This window comes from Pistacia vera, unplaced genomic scaffold, assembly GCF_008641045.1.
Source record: "Pistacia vera cultivar Batoury unplaced genomic scaffold, PisVer_v2 Contig250, whole genome shotgun sequence".
Lineage (NCBI taxonomy): Eukaryota > Viridiplantae > Streptophyta > Magnoliopsida > Sapindales > Anacardiaceae > Pistacia > Pistacia vera.
Window position 1 is genome coordinate 768561 of NW_022196058.1, and position 13255 is coordinate 781815.

At 35.3% G+C, this 13255-nt stretch overlaps 1 protein-coding gene and 1 long non-coding RNA gene across 2 annotated transcripts; one reads left to right on the plus strand and one right to left on the minus strand.

Moving 5' to 3' along the window:
- Nucleotides 1–64: 64 nt before the first annotated feature.
- Nucleotides 65–4334, minus strand: LOC116132369 (probable serine incorporator). The gene is made up of 6 exons (XM_031418011.1): nucleotides 4069–4334; nucleotides 3121–3357; nucleotides 2389–2500; nucleotides 2131–2305; nucleotides 1268–1508; nucleotides 65–689 (listed from the first exon to the last, which is right to left on the minus strand). Exons 1-6 carry the CDS (start codon nucleotides 4241–4243, stop codon nucleotides 391–393), a joined length of 1239 nt encoding a protein of 412 aa, XP_031273871.1. The 5' UTR covers nucleotides 4244–4334; the 3' UTR covers nucleotides 65–390.
- Nucleotides 4335–5220: 886 nt separating this feature from the next.
- Nucleotides 5221–7121, plus strand: LOC116132305. Its single transcript, XR_004128391.1, has 5 exons — nucleotides 5221–5410; nucleotides 5712–5845; nucleotides 6060–6236; nucleotides 6360–6644; nucleotides 6821–7121. It is a non-coding gene; the product is annotated as an uncharacterized LOC116132305 (long non-coding RNA).
- Nucleotides 7122–13255: the final 6134 nt, after the last annotated feature.

A 13255-nucleotide genomic window follows, 5' to 3' on the forward strand; every position in this document is an offset into this window, starting at 1 on the left:
GCAGAATGCCAAATTGAAGCTCTTTTAGATAACTTGACAATGAAAATTTTGATAAAAGTTGAAAAAAGAAAAGAGAAGAATTGGGTTAATACTTGATACCATTTCCAGCACGCAAGAAAAGCACTTCCACTTGCTTCCTGCTCACTTCAACTAACAAATCAACAAATGTCTTTCTTAGGAAGCACTACATATACATTACTCACACACATATATATGCTTTATACAACAACTGCTATAGAATGTTACAACAAATAACACAAGTCAAGTCTGTTGCCGCCATCTTCCATCAACCATTAAAATGGTAAAAAGGAGAACCAAGGCGTAGGTTAAATAGATCGACTTGGGAATTCGGGTCACTGGGTTTGCTAAGCATTGTAATGAAGGGAATTTTTAGAAGAACTCACGGTCTGGTAAGAGCACAGGGGCCAGTAGTGTCCAGACATAGAGTGCAGCAGTGACCCATTCACAGCAGATTCGAACCCAAACTGATGTCCAGCCAACGTCAATCAGGTCTGAGCTTTCAGATGAGTTTGTCCAGCCGGATAAAAGCATAGCTGAGTACATGCTGGCCAAAGCAAATATCAAGTGGAAGAATGAATAGGAATAACTAACTGGCCTTGCTTCCGTTTCTTTCTTCTTTTCTTTTCCCTCTTCCACATCCTCTCCTTCAAGCAATGGTTTCTTTGCAGCTGCAAAACAGGAACATTAGGAATAACTTGAAATGCAATAACACGGACATTTTTTTAGCTTTTTGAGTTCAAGGCAAAGATACTTTGTTTAGGAAAGAGTATGCATAAATGTGATAATCAGGTCAACCTAGTTGAATTTATCACTTTTTGATGGCATCCTTTGGAACCCTTCCTTTAAAGAACTAGAAGTTTGTCCATTGTTAAAGACCACCAAGTGGTTGCCCTAACAGAGACTCTCAACTGATTTTCCAGAAAATAGCTATCTTCTAGGAATTGAGCATATTCTTTTGCAGACAAGTAGTCCCAAAAAAAAACTGAAATTTTGTGACAGTCTCACATTTGCAAATATTACATGCAGCAAGTAAGGCTAGGCTAAACAGATTTCATAATAAAACATGCACCTAAAACAAAGTTTGTTTGGCCTTTGACAAGAAACAGTCACATTCTACAGGTGATGAGAAAAACAGCAAAGAATGAAGTAACAATAAACATGTATGGATAATTTATGTCAATTGTAGAGATAAAATTTGTTTCTGCATTTTTAAAAATCTAATAAGGATTCTATGAAGTTTTAACACCTGACTTAGGCGAAGATGGTGGTGACAGAAATGTTGTTGAAGAACCAGCACGAAGAGCAGAATACAACACTGAGAGAATAGTGGTCAGCATCCCAAGAATAAGGGTACTTGTGGTAACTGCTTTGGATTTGTTGTGGAGACCATTGCATGCATAGTCACGAGGTTCGCTGGAGAGACCCGTATAGCATACATAAGCACAATAAACTGATATCACAGACGCAGGCAACAGGCTGCCATTCACCTGTTACATAATTCCATTGTCAAGTTCATTAAAAGGGAACAACACCAGTATGATAGACACTCACCAGTTTCTCCAAACTTGACAAGAAATTTAAGCATACTGACAGATCATGATACATAAGAGGAATTTCAACATACTCAGAAAATAAATTAGTACTGTTATATGTTGACAGCACAAGGAAAAAACTTATTCAGGAAATATATTAAAATACATATTTCAGCAGCTCCCTAATCCCGTGTTATTCATATTGGTGTAACAGGGCAGAACTTTATCCTAAAGTTTCAAATTATGACTTGTGACTTGACAAGCCTGGGACCGGGGGCGGTGGTGCATACCAAAGACAACTGGGTCTCCTGATCAAATAGGAGTGACAGAGTCTGCTCTTGTAATGTTACTTGGGATAAAACTAACTAATTAGCAAATAGGACCTATCAAAGAAAATTTCCATTCGTGTAGTACAATGCCAGAGCATGGACATTAGATGTCAATCTAATTCATCAAGCAATGTTGAGCATAGAAAATATGTAAACCAGATGTTGGAAGTCATTCAATCAGGTAACTCTTTGTACGCTATATTGCTTATTAGACATCAATGAAAAGAAAACATGATACTAATGCTTACCGAAGGATGCAAGGCTATAACTGCAAAACCAAATGCAAGAATCATGGTCATGACAATGAAGAAGACATTCAGGCCACAGTCATTGCCAGAGGGATTGAACCAGATAAACAGAATTCCTGAGAATGTAAAAGCCACAAGATAGCATCCAATTGATATTGCAAGTAAAGCAACATACCTAAACACACCCAATTATAATGTTAGAGGTTAAACAGAAACAATGAGAGGAGAATATGATGAGGAATTAGAATTTGAGCTAACCACTTCTGCTCATCTTTTGCAACCCATGCATCATTCCAAGAGTGGACAAAGTCTAGCAGTATAATGACTTGAACCAATAAAAATAGTCCGGCCCCAAATTTTGATATGGTTTCTGCAAGTAGAGTAAGTTTGCATACGCTGATAATTTGATGCTCACATTCAAAGTCAGAAAAGAATTATATAGTGCAAAAATATGTAAGTCAGATTGGGAAAAGTATGCCAACATAGTCAAGAGGAGCATCATCATTGGAGAAAAGTAGCTAAACTCCCCCCTTTCTCTTTCTCTCCAATCTTTGCACATTGGCACACATGAACCATTTAGTTGACAATACCCACTGATAAATATATTGGGAGGTTACAGTTCAGTTAAAAAGATAAAACGATGAGTACCCGGTAGATAAACATCATTTTTTTTCATATAAACATTTCATGTAACAGTAGACAAGGAATAAAGTTTTCTCTTGCTTTGCTGAAATCTAATTAGATATAACCTATAAGTGAAATCAATGTTGAATCTGAATGAAAAAGTACAAAAAAAATATAGGTTTCGAGAACTGAAAAACCAGAAAGCAGCCTGAGGACACATAGCACCTTACCAAATATGAAGCGGGCAATAAATCATTACAAAGATCATGAATTCCTTCACTAATATTGGTTTTTAGGAATTAAAAAACAGAAAAAAGCAGCATTCTGAATCCATTGTATCAAATCAACTACAGGATCAAAACTAACCATAGATTGAGACGACAATAGTGGGGAGGAAAAACATAAGGATTACAAGCAAAAACCAGATAACCATCTTTGCTATCCATCCTCCATGGTGCCATGAATCTCGTCGATCATTTTGGTCCTTCACACCAATCATTATAAGCGCAAATATTGCAAAAAACAAAAAATTCCCCAAGCTCACACGAAGAACTGCTTGTATCTGATACCATTCCTTTGAATGTGTTTCAGAAGAGCTTATCCCTACAAAAAAGCACCAAAGATTTTGTGACTAAGCAAGAAATCTTATCTTGATACCATTACTCAATCATATTTAGATAGAATGGACTGAAAACTTAAATTTAGGGGATATAATAACGTTGCAAGCATTTCTCTAACTATTTGAAATAAGAGTTCAATCAGCTCGATTTGTTCAATAAACAACCGAACTCAAGCTTGATAATGTATTGTTTAGATTCCGAGCTCAAACTCTGACATCAAGAAGTTCAGCTTGGATTCAGATTACGAGCTCTCATACCAATACAATTATCACAACAGAGCTCGAGCCTTTTTTTTTTTTTAAAAGCCCGATTGAACTTGAAACAGCTCAAAAGCTATTCTATAGGTACGTTAATAAGGCAGCAGCAATTGTATTGGCATTTAAGATTACTCACAAGTCACAAGACACCAGAAACTAATTGTAACAGATTAACAAGTTTCCAAGCGAAGGAAAAAAAAATTTGAAGCTGAATAAACGGACTCATACGTCCAACAACGCTCATGATTATCAAAGTTTCCAAGCGAAGAAAAAAAAATCAACAATTCAATTCTTTCCCCAGTTCAAAATTTGCTTAAATATATGAACTGAATTTTGACAAATCATGATCATTGAAATTGCGCCAACATTGAAGTGGAAGATTAAAAATGCAACTGAATTATCATATTAACTAATAAATTACAAGGATGAAGACTTACAAGGTAATTCTTTTAAGAGAGGAGCGGCAACTTCTCGAAGGACCCAAGAAATGATGAGAGAAAGTCCAAAGAGACCACAGTAGGCGAGTCGAGCTGACTTCTTGGAGATCCCTGAAGCCACCGATGTACAGAGCCCACAGGTCATTGCTGTACAGCATGATGCCAAGCACGACATTTTCTTCCTCCCTCGAGCTGAAAACTCTTCCCTTCTTCGAGAAACTACAAACTTAATAGTATTTACAACTAAAAGATAGGATGGTTTGACTCACTGGTAGGACTATGAGAGGTGGTTATTTTCGGTTCCAGTGGCCTTGCCCCCTCCTAACCGTTGGATTACATGTCCCAAAGTTTCTTAATCAAAACGGATTATTAAATAATTTTAACCCTCCATTTATATTCATTCTAATTTCTATGTTATCACCTGCTGGATATTTGATGTTTTAATCTTACATAATTATCCTACGGTTTTATTTTCTTTTACTTTTTTCAGTTGAAATCTTTTTTATTTATCGTCTAAATTAATTAAGAATATTTTACAATTTTTTTATAACTTTTAAAAATAATTTTATAGGTTAAAGTTGGCACTAATTATTACCTCACTATTAGTGTTAATGAGAAATTCTGAAAAGTTATTGGGCTGGACGGCCCAATGCAACAAAATTTGTTGCTACATAGGCCCTTGCAGTTTTCTCTTCCATTAAACTCTATAAGAAATCAAATAGGAACTTGCCATCTGGGTAGAATTTGGGATTGAATTATAATTCTATAAACTATTGGAGATATATTTGTAATTTTTAGATGGTTTATTTATTATTTTTAAAAAAATAGGGGGTAATTAAAATTAACTCGGAATCGGAATCTGTGTTTTGGGTTTCGGTTCCTGGCTTCTAAGAATTGAAATTGGTCTGTTTCGATTTCACATCTAAGGAATTAGCATGTTCTGATTCCAGTTTCTTTGAATTTGGGTAGATACCGGACCCACCCACCCCCAGTACAAATGGTTGAAAGGGGAATTTGACTGAGGAGGTTAGAAAGGTGGTGACAATGGTAAACTAACTCCAACTTTGTATATCCTTTTAATCTTAATTTTACCCCTACATAAAGTAATAAACGGTGAGTAACAAAACCTCTTCCACTACCACCAATCTATCCTCTTCCACCACCACAGCTATCTGTCCTCTACCACCACCGCTGTCTGTCGTCTTCCACCACCATTCGCTGCCGTCATTTGCTTTTCCTCTTCCACCACCGCTGTATCCTTTGCAAAACCCACACGTTTCGGGCCACCAATCTATCCATCAAAGCCTCCCCAATTGCACAGATTTGCTTCCTCATTTTCACCGTAAGTTTCTCTATTTTATTTACTTTTTAGATCTTTTTGAATGTTTGTTGATTATATTTCATATTTTCTTTTTCTATTTTTAGTTTTTGTCGACTGCTGAAGAATTTAAAGACTGAATGTTATAATTTCATTTTGTATTTAGACAACATTATTGTTGTCACAAATGGGAATGATTTAAAATTGAACTATGGGGAATGAGACAAGGATATTTCTTTCCAGATCTCTTTTGAAATTGATTAAAATAGTTCAATATTGATTTTCTGTTTTTTTCCTTCTAATTTTTGTTCTTTATTTTCTCAAGAAATGGTGAATGAAGAAAGTTTTGATGGGGGTAAAAAAATGGATGGAGTACAATCCAATACTTGTGAAGAATGTGGTGCTAGTTTCAAGAAACCAGCTTACCTAAAGCAATAAATGCAGAGTCATTCACTTGAGGTATTTAATTATGAGTTTGTCTATTATAGTCACATTTATTTAGTAAGTCAATGATTGGAGTTATTTATTTATGGTTGTCAATGCATTGTATGATATTTTTGAAGGTCATATAATCCGTTTTGCTATAATCCAACATCATTTGTACAGCTTGAGTATGTTATCAAATAGAATTGTTCTAATTGTTCATATCAATTAATGATCAATGATTTTGAAGAAGTTATTGCATTCTGAGTATATAACCATGGATGTATAGCGTGAAGCATTGGATCCCACAAGGAACTCCAAAATGTGCGAGGCTTTAGCTTTGAACTTAATGTACTAGTATCAGGTTGGGAGACCTCCTGAGAAGCTCCATTAAGTAAGCCTCAAATATGCGTTGTCTGAACTTGAGGTTTGAATCTATGTATTTGAACTTTCAATTTATTTATTTACTATGAGAAGAAATAGAGAATCAGTTACTTTGATTTTGTTGGCTATGAAGTTGCCATTTTTAATACCTTTGATATTATTGCAGAGACCATTCATTTGTTCAGTAGACGATTGCCATGCCAACTATAGAAGAAAAAATCATTTGACTCGCAACCTGATTCAACACCAAGGGAAATTATTCACCTTCCCCATTGAGAAATGCAATTGTGAGTTCACCAAAGTAACATGAAGAGACATGTTAAAGAATTTCATGATGAGGATTGTTCATCCTTTGATGTTAAAGGTCAGAAGCAGTATATCTGCCAGGAAGTTGGTTGTGGAAAAATATTCAAATACAAATCAAAGTTGCAAAAGCACGAGGAATCACATGGTAAGTTATTTTGATTTCAAGTTCTTTATGTGGAAGTTTTCCTTTGTTGTCATTTTAATGTATTTTGTTGTGAATGGTTTTGTTTTAATTTTTTGAGAGCCTTTTAGTAGTTTTTTGATACGTGTTTATTACCACAATTAAGTTGGATTCTAAGGAGGCATTTTGTTCTGAGTCAGGATGTATGAAATACTTTACAAACAAGGAATGTCTTGTTACCGAGTATTCTGATTGCTTGGGAATCAGAGCGATTTTGTCGCTGCTTTTGATGAGAAATTCAGGTTGAGACCTAGGGGCAGAAGGAAAAGAAAGTTCCCAACAGTAGAAATGTTGACAAGAAAGAGAGTGCACGCTCCAAGTTCAACTGGATCCTGTCTTGTGTATGAAGATTGAATAGATCTCTATTAGCTACCATTTGACAAAGTTAGATGTATGTAATATAGTATTTGTATATTTGTTTAGATATGGATCTTTATGTATTGGCACCTAAATTCAACTGTTTATAATACAAAAACGTAAAATTATAATATTCTATATGGTAAATGTCATACTTCGACTCTTTTGTTTTCCAATTTGTTGATTTATCTGACAATGACTTCTTTGATCCTTTGTTGATGTGATGAAATCACATGTGATTGAGAGGTAATTATCTTGGGAATTCAATAAATGTTGCAATTCATTTTAATAACCAGCTAGACAGAATATGCTTAACAAACACTTTCTCTAAAATTCATTCCAATTATATAAATCTAATGAATGACAAAGGTCTAAATTCATTCCAAATACATAAAAAAGATTATCAGCAAAAACAGTCCATTGAATAATGCAAACCAGCACTGTATGGTTTGTCCATTTAATAATACAAATTCGAAACATCATCCAAAATAGACTTAAAATACCACATCACCTGCAATACGACAACACACTTGAAGCTCTTATGTCAGTTTGTCCGTTTATCGAATATTAGAATTTTACTTTGGTAAGCTAGTTTCTTGAAACTAGCTTACACATTCTTCACAAGTATTGGATTGTACTCCATCCATTTTCTGATCCCCATCAAAACTTTCTTCATTCACCATTTCTTGAGAAAATAAAGAACAAAAATTAGGAGGAAAAAAGCAGAAAATCAATATTGAACTATTTCAAGCAATTTCAAAAGAGATCTGGAAAGAAATATCCTTGTTTCATGCCCCATAGTTCAATTTTAAATCATTCCCATTTGTGACAACAATAATGTTGTCTAAATACAAAATGAAATTATAACATTCAGTCTTTAAATTCTCCAGCAGTCGACAAAAACTAAAAATAGAAAAAGAAAATCCGAAATATAATCAACAAACATTCAACAAGATCTAAACAGTAAATAAAAGAAAGAAACTTACGGTGAAAATGAGGAAGCAGATCTGTGCAATTGGGGAGGCTTTGACTGATAGATTGGTGGCCCGAAACTTGTGGATTTTGTAAAGGATGGAGCGGTGGTGGAAGAGGACAGACGGCGACGGTGGTGGTAGAGGACAAACAGTGGTGGTGGTGGTGGAAGAGGTTTGGGCTCATTTGGTTTCTTATTTTAGATAAGATTTTATAAATAATATTGTATAATTAAATAGGGTAATTATTACGAGACAAAATTTTAAAATTAACAAAAAAAACCCATAAGTTTGCTAATTTTTTGTTAATTTAACTAAACACCTCAATATATAAAATTTTTGTAAAATAATAAAAACACCCTCACCCTCTCACAGTGCCAGATTCTTGCCACCATTGTCAAAATCTGGTCAGAATCTAGTGTTACGACGTAGACAGATTGGATCTGACCAGATGTGTGTCGATCTGGCCGTCAATAGCCAAAAAGGCCAGATCGATGAATTACCGACCAATTTTGATCGTTTGTAGGCCGTTGTGACAGATTTGACAGTGGTAGCCATAATTTGGCAACTATAGGTGGGTGAGGGTGTTTTTATTAATTTTTAAACTTTTTTTCTGGGGGTGTTTAATTAAATTAACAGGGTCTAAAAGTAATTAAAAAATATAATAGTATTTCTTAAATAATTAAACAAACTATTATCTTGGGAGTAATATTGGGAAAAGGTATGAAATTTGTTATGACTAAGAAATCAAAGGCTGATGTGGAGTTGCGTGACGAAACGTGGCCTGCTCCCGTCAGAACGGTAAGCGCACGTCAGGCCTGCCAAACGCCCTGGTGCTCCCACGTGTCCGCTAGCCTACTCCAGATCGCGTGAAATCGGCTTGAAAAATGGGTAATGGGACGTAAAATCAGATTAGGTTCTGACAATCACACCAACCCAAAGATTTAGTGATGATTATGCACATTCAACTGGGTATAAGAAGAGGAAGACCCCTCATTAAAGGGATTCGACAATTTTACAAAAAACTCTCTCTCACGCTTTTGTATCTATTTTCCCAACTTTTTGTAAGTCAGTCCGCTGTCGCGACCTGACCCACATTATCAATATCAATACAAATCAGTGGACGTAGGACTTGCTACATTAGCATCCGAACTACTTTAAAAACTCTCATAACATTAATTTCGCTTTTTATATTCATTTTCATGTGTGTTTTTTTATCAAACAATACCACGCACGTGATAATTAGTTGGTGTAAAAATCTAGCATCAACAAAATTATAAACCAAACGGTTTGTTATTTTAAAATGGAATTAGGGTTCAAATTTGACTTAGAGGAGAAATGAAAGAATTTGGGGAATTTTTTTTGTTTTTGTTTTTTAAATTTTGGAGGGAAATTGATGTAGTATGTTAGTGACGTGGCAGATGAGATGGCTCTACCACGCTGGCTACCACGTCAATCAGTAAGGGTGATTAGTAAGATTGGTTAACAAGGCTAGTATTATTGTCTCACACAAGTTACAAAAATGGGTTACATCTGCATTACGTTAGCACTGCAGTCTGCACGCTATTTATTTTTTTTTTTATTTTTTTTACGGATTGATGCAGTACTTCAACTAATTCTCTAATGTCAAACAAAACTTTTAAAATAGGTCAAACTCTTCTTATAATTCGAACCAGACTACAAGAGAATAAACCCTTTAGCCCAAGCTATTACCTTTGGGCCAACCAATCGTCGGTTAATATGCATTCATCTTAATTTGTCTGCTATCTAAAAGTTATGACTTTGGACGGCAGTGTTAAGCAAGAGAAAATTAACTTCATCTGCGTCTTTTTAGTGTATAAATACAATATGATTGCTGTAACAACATCTGGTTTTGTCAACTTGAGGGAGATTGACTCAACTTTCATTCACCTTCTTGCATGCATATTGCCGAGACAGGCTTAAGATTTTTTTTTTTTTTTTTTTTTCATGATTGAAAGAGTTTGAGCCAGTTTACACGCACCTTAGCTAATTTCTTGGAATCTTAAAACTACCAATTAGATATAAAATCTAGTGACCACCCCTATTTGCAACTGTGAGGACTCAAACTCGAAAGATCATATTAGATATTCTTCTTGCTCTTTTACCCTCAGTGGATTTGAACTTAGCAGACCATGTTAGATCCTCCTCTTATTTTTTTAACATTAAAGGGATTCGAACTTAGAAGATCACGATAGATCTTCCTTTACTCTTTTAGCATTAGAACACTCAACGGTGGTTTACAAACTTAAGATATTGCTTATTCATAATTCCGTGTAGCACCACTTTTGTTGTATATCCACAACTGTTCTAAAACTTTCTATCTTGATGTTAAGTTAAGAAGATAAGATGTAGACCATGCTCTAATAATTAAATATTAAACTGTATAAGAAATTGATAATTCGATTTAAACTACACAATTATTTCTATCCATCTCATCTCGTTTTCCATGATGTTTCTTTAAAAGGGATGTTGTGATTATGGTGCTTCAGTTTGTCACATCCTCAACTGCAGATTGAAAAACTTCCCCCCACTATACTATTGATCTCCTCCACCCCCAACAAAATGCAATAAAGATAGAACTCCCCACCAAACTTGGATTTTTCCTCTTTCTCTTTTTAGTTCTCTTAAGCACAGCACAACATTCCAATCTTTATATCACTTGTGTCCCAGTTTTTATTTAATGTGCGTCTGCCACGTATCTTCCATGTCATTGGTCGATGCCGAAACAAAGTCCACCTGTATGATCTTATTTGGCTTAGGAGTTAATCCCATTTGGACCCATTTATTAGCTGGAAATCAACAGTTTGATTATCAATCAAAAGGTCCACTCAGATCAATCTGCGAAATTTCAGATCTTATCTTTGATGCTGGTGCGTTAAGATAAGGTATAAGCCCTTTTCTTGCCATTCTTTTGCATGGCAATGGAACATGATTGGACTCAAGGATTTAGACCCAAAGGGCATTGTGATTCGTTTGCTTAATTTCTTGGGCCATCTCTGCAACATTATTTTCTTGATGACCCGTAATTGTCAAGAACTAAGAGATGGTGTCCCAATTGAGGAGTTGCTAGCTATTAGAGTTCGTGAGAGGTTCTTGTTTATAGTTGATATATGGGGTCTTCAAAAAGTTCCTTTCATTAACTTTTTTTAGTCTAAAACGGTGGGAGAGCAGTGTCCAAGTCTCCAAGAAACGACAATAATCCTGTGGGTTTAGCAACTATACAAGATAAGGTTCTTGTTTGGTACCTGGAAACTGCTTTACAAAGGTGACAAGAATCAGTGGCCGGCAACTTCATATAATAAAGATATTAAACGTCTTATTTTGGTTGAATATCTGAGAGTGCTTATGATATTGATGAGTTAATCGAAGGTCCAAGTGGACCCTGTGACAAGTTCAAGATCTTAATATATAAATTAGAGCTGTACAGGTACTGGTGGTTAGGGCAATTAGAAAAAAAAAAAAACTAGTTATATGGGAAATATGGGTAGAAGATTTTCTAAGTGGAAGAGAATGGTGAGGCAGCAGAAAGGCAAGCTCCATATCATGAGGGTGTGCATCACCATGCTTCTTTGCTGGCACAAGTACTCTTAAAAACACAGATAAATATTCAGGTAGTGTTTTGAACTTAATTAAGGTGCTTTCTTCATGTTAATTTTTCCTTTAGCCACTAGTTCTCACTAGCGCATACAAATATTTTCTTATAGCCTGTATTTACTATCTAGAATGCAAGAAAGTTAGCTTAATGATTTCTATAAGACTCATCTTCTCTCTCTGTGTCACTGTTTCAAACTCGTGATTGCGGTTAAATTTAGAATTTTGTAGTGTTGTTCATCAGCCTTAGAACTTGTTAACTTAAGTTTCTTCTTAAATGGTTTCGCCAATTATGTCAGTACTACTCGAGCTTTGAACAGTACAATTCTTGGATGTTCAAGGTTATAATATAGCCAAGAGAATGTAACTTGTATACTTTCATTTCCCTGGATGATGATATCTGATTTAAGCCTCTCTTAACAAATCAGTATTAGAATTAATAATGAATCAATTTATGTTTCTTTGAGATTTTACTTGGAGCCAGGTGGCTCATGTGTGATCGTTTGCAATGGAATGGAATATTAATCAATGTAGTGCGTCGAGGGCGCTGCTTGCTAGCAGCTTTATTGGCTCTTGTGAAAGTGAAGGTCTAGGCTTACGCATTAATACTGTACTTTGAAGTGACCATCTTCTGTGGCTAATTTAGTATATAATTTGGCGAAATTTATGTCATAACAATGCTTTGAAGTAAAGAAAGAGTCGACCAAGTTGATTAGATTTAAGATAGATTAGACGCCGTTTTGTAAATGGAAACACGCTAAAATTTGCTGCAACGTACACAACATGTTATGCAAAACTCAATTATTATATTTAAAATTTTAAACAACTATACAGGTAAACCCTCTTTCTGCTGTAGTGTGAAACCTGTTAAATATAGTTTTAGTTATTAAATAAATAGATTGGAAGCATATATGGAAACACATGCAGAAAGTCAGGTGTTGGTAGAGGGTATATGTATTACGGAGTGTAGGACAAATTACAGCCATCTATAGAGAAAGGGATGATATTGGAATTAGGATTAGTTATAGAGAAAGTCATTTTCCAGGTGATTTGGCAGGGAGACAAAGCTGCTGACTGTGCCTTGTCATTTTCGGGTCATTGGGACCTTTACAACAATTATCACCCACTACATATTGTCCCATATCTCCCCGCCCCAAACCTTATTTCTCCATATAAATTAAGCTCCATCCATGTTTTTCCATAAGCTTAATTTCCTATAGCATTACAAGTTACGTATAAAAATTGGCTTCTTCTACATGGGAAGAGAAAGAGATGATGAGTCGACTTCAAAAGGAGGGAACCCAAAGCTTGGGTCATGGCAACGATGTTCAAGGGTTTTCCGGGAACAGCGAACTCGTTGTTACATTATATGGAAGTGCACAGTCATTCTTCTTCTTTGGGAAGAGCCATGAGGTTGGAACGTACAGAGTTGTGTAAATTCAATATGCTAGCTCAATCTACCATCGCCCATGTATTTAGAGAGTACTGTAAATTTTTTTGTAAATTAAGAACGTTTTTAATTATAGTCTTTTGTGAGCAAAATGTAGATATTAAATCTTCCTCTCTCTCTCTTGAGCAAAACTAGTTCAAATTAATGGATAAAAGCATCCAGTTTTTGTCCATATGAAAAAGGTT

Excerpts from the sequence above, each read along its gene's own strand:
- LOC116132369 (XM_031418011.1), bottom strand. The coding sequence starts at position 4,243 with ATGTCGTGCTTGGCATCATGCTGTACAGCAATGACCTGTGGGCTCTGT. Across the intron at positions 2,306-2,388 it reads GCAAAAGATGAGCAGAAGTG|GTATGTTGCTTTACTTGCAA; the intron begins GTTAGCTCAAAT and ends GGGTGTGTTTAG. Across the intron at positions 690-1,267 it reads ACCATCTTCGCCTAAGTCAG|CTGCAAAGAAACCATTGCTT; the intron begins GTGTTAAAACTT and ends CCTGTTTTGCAG.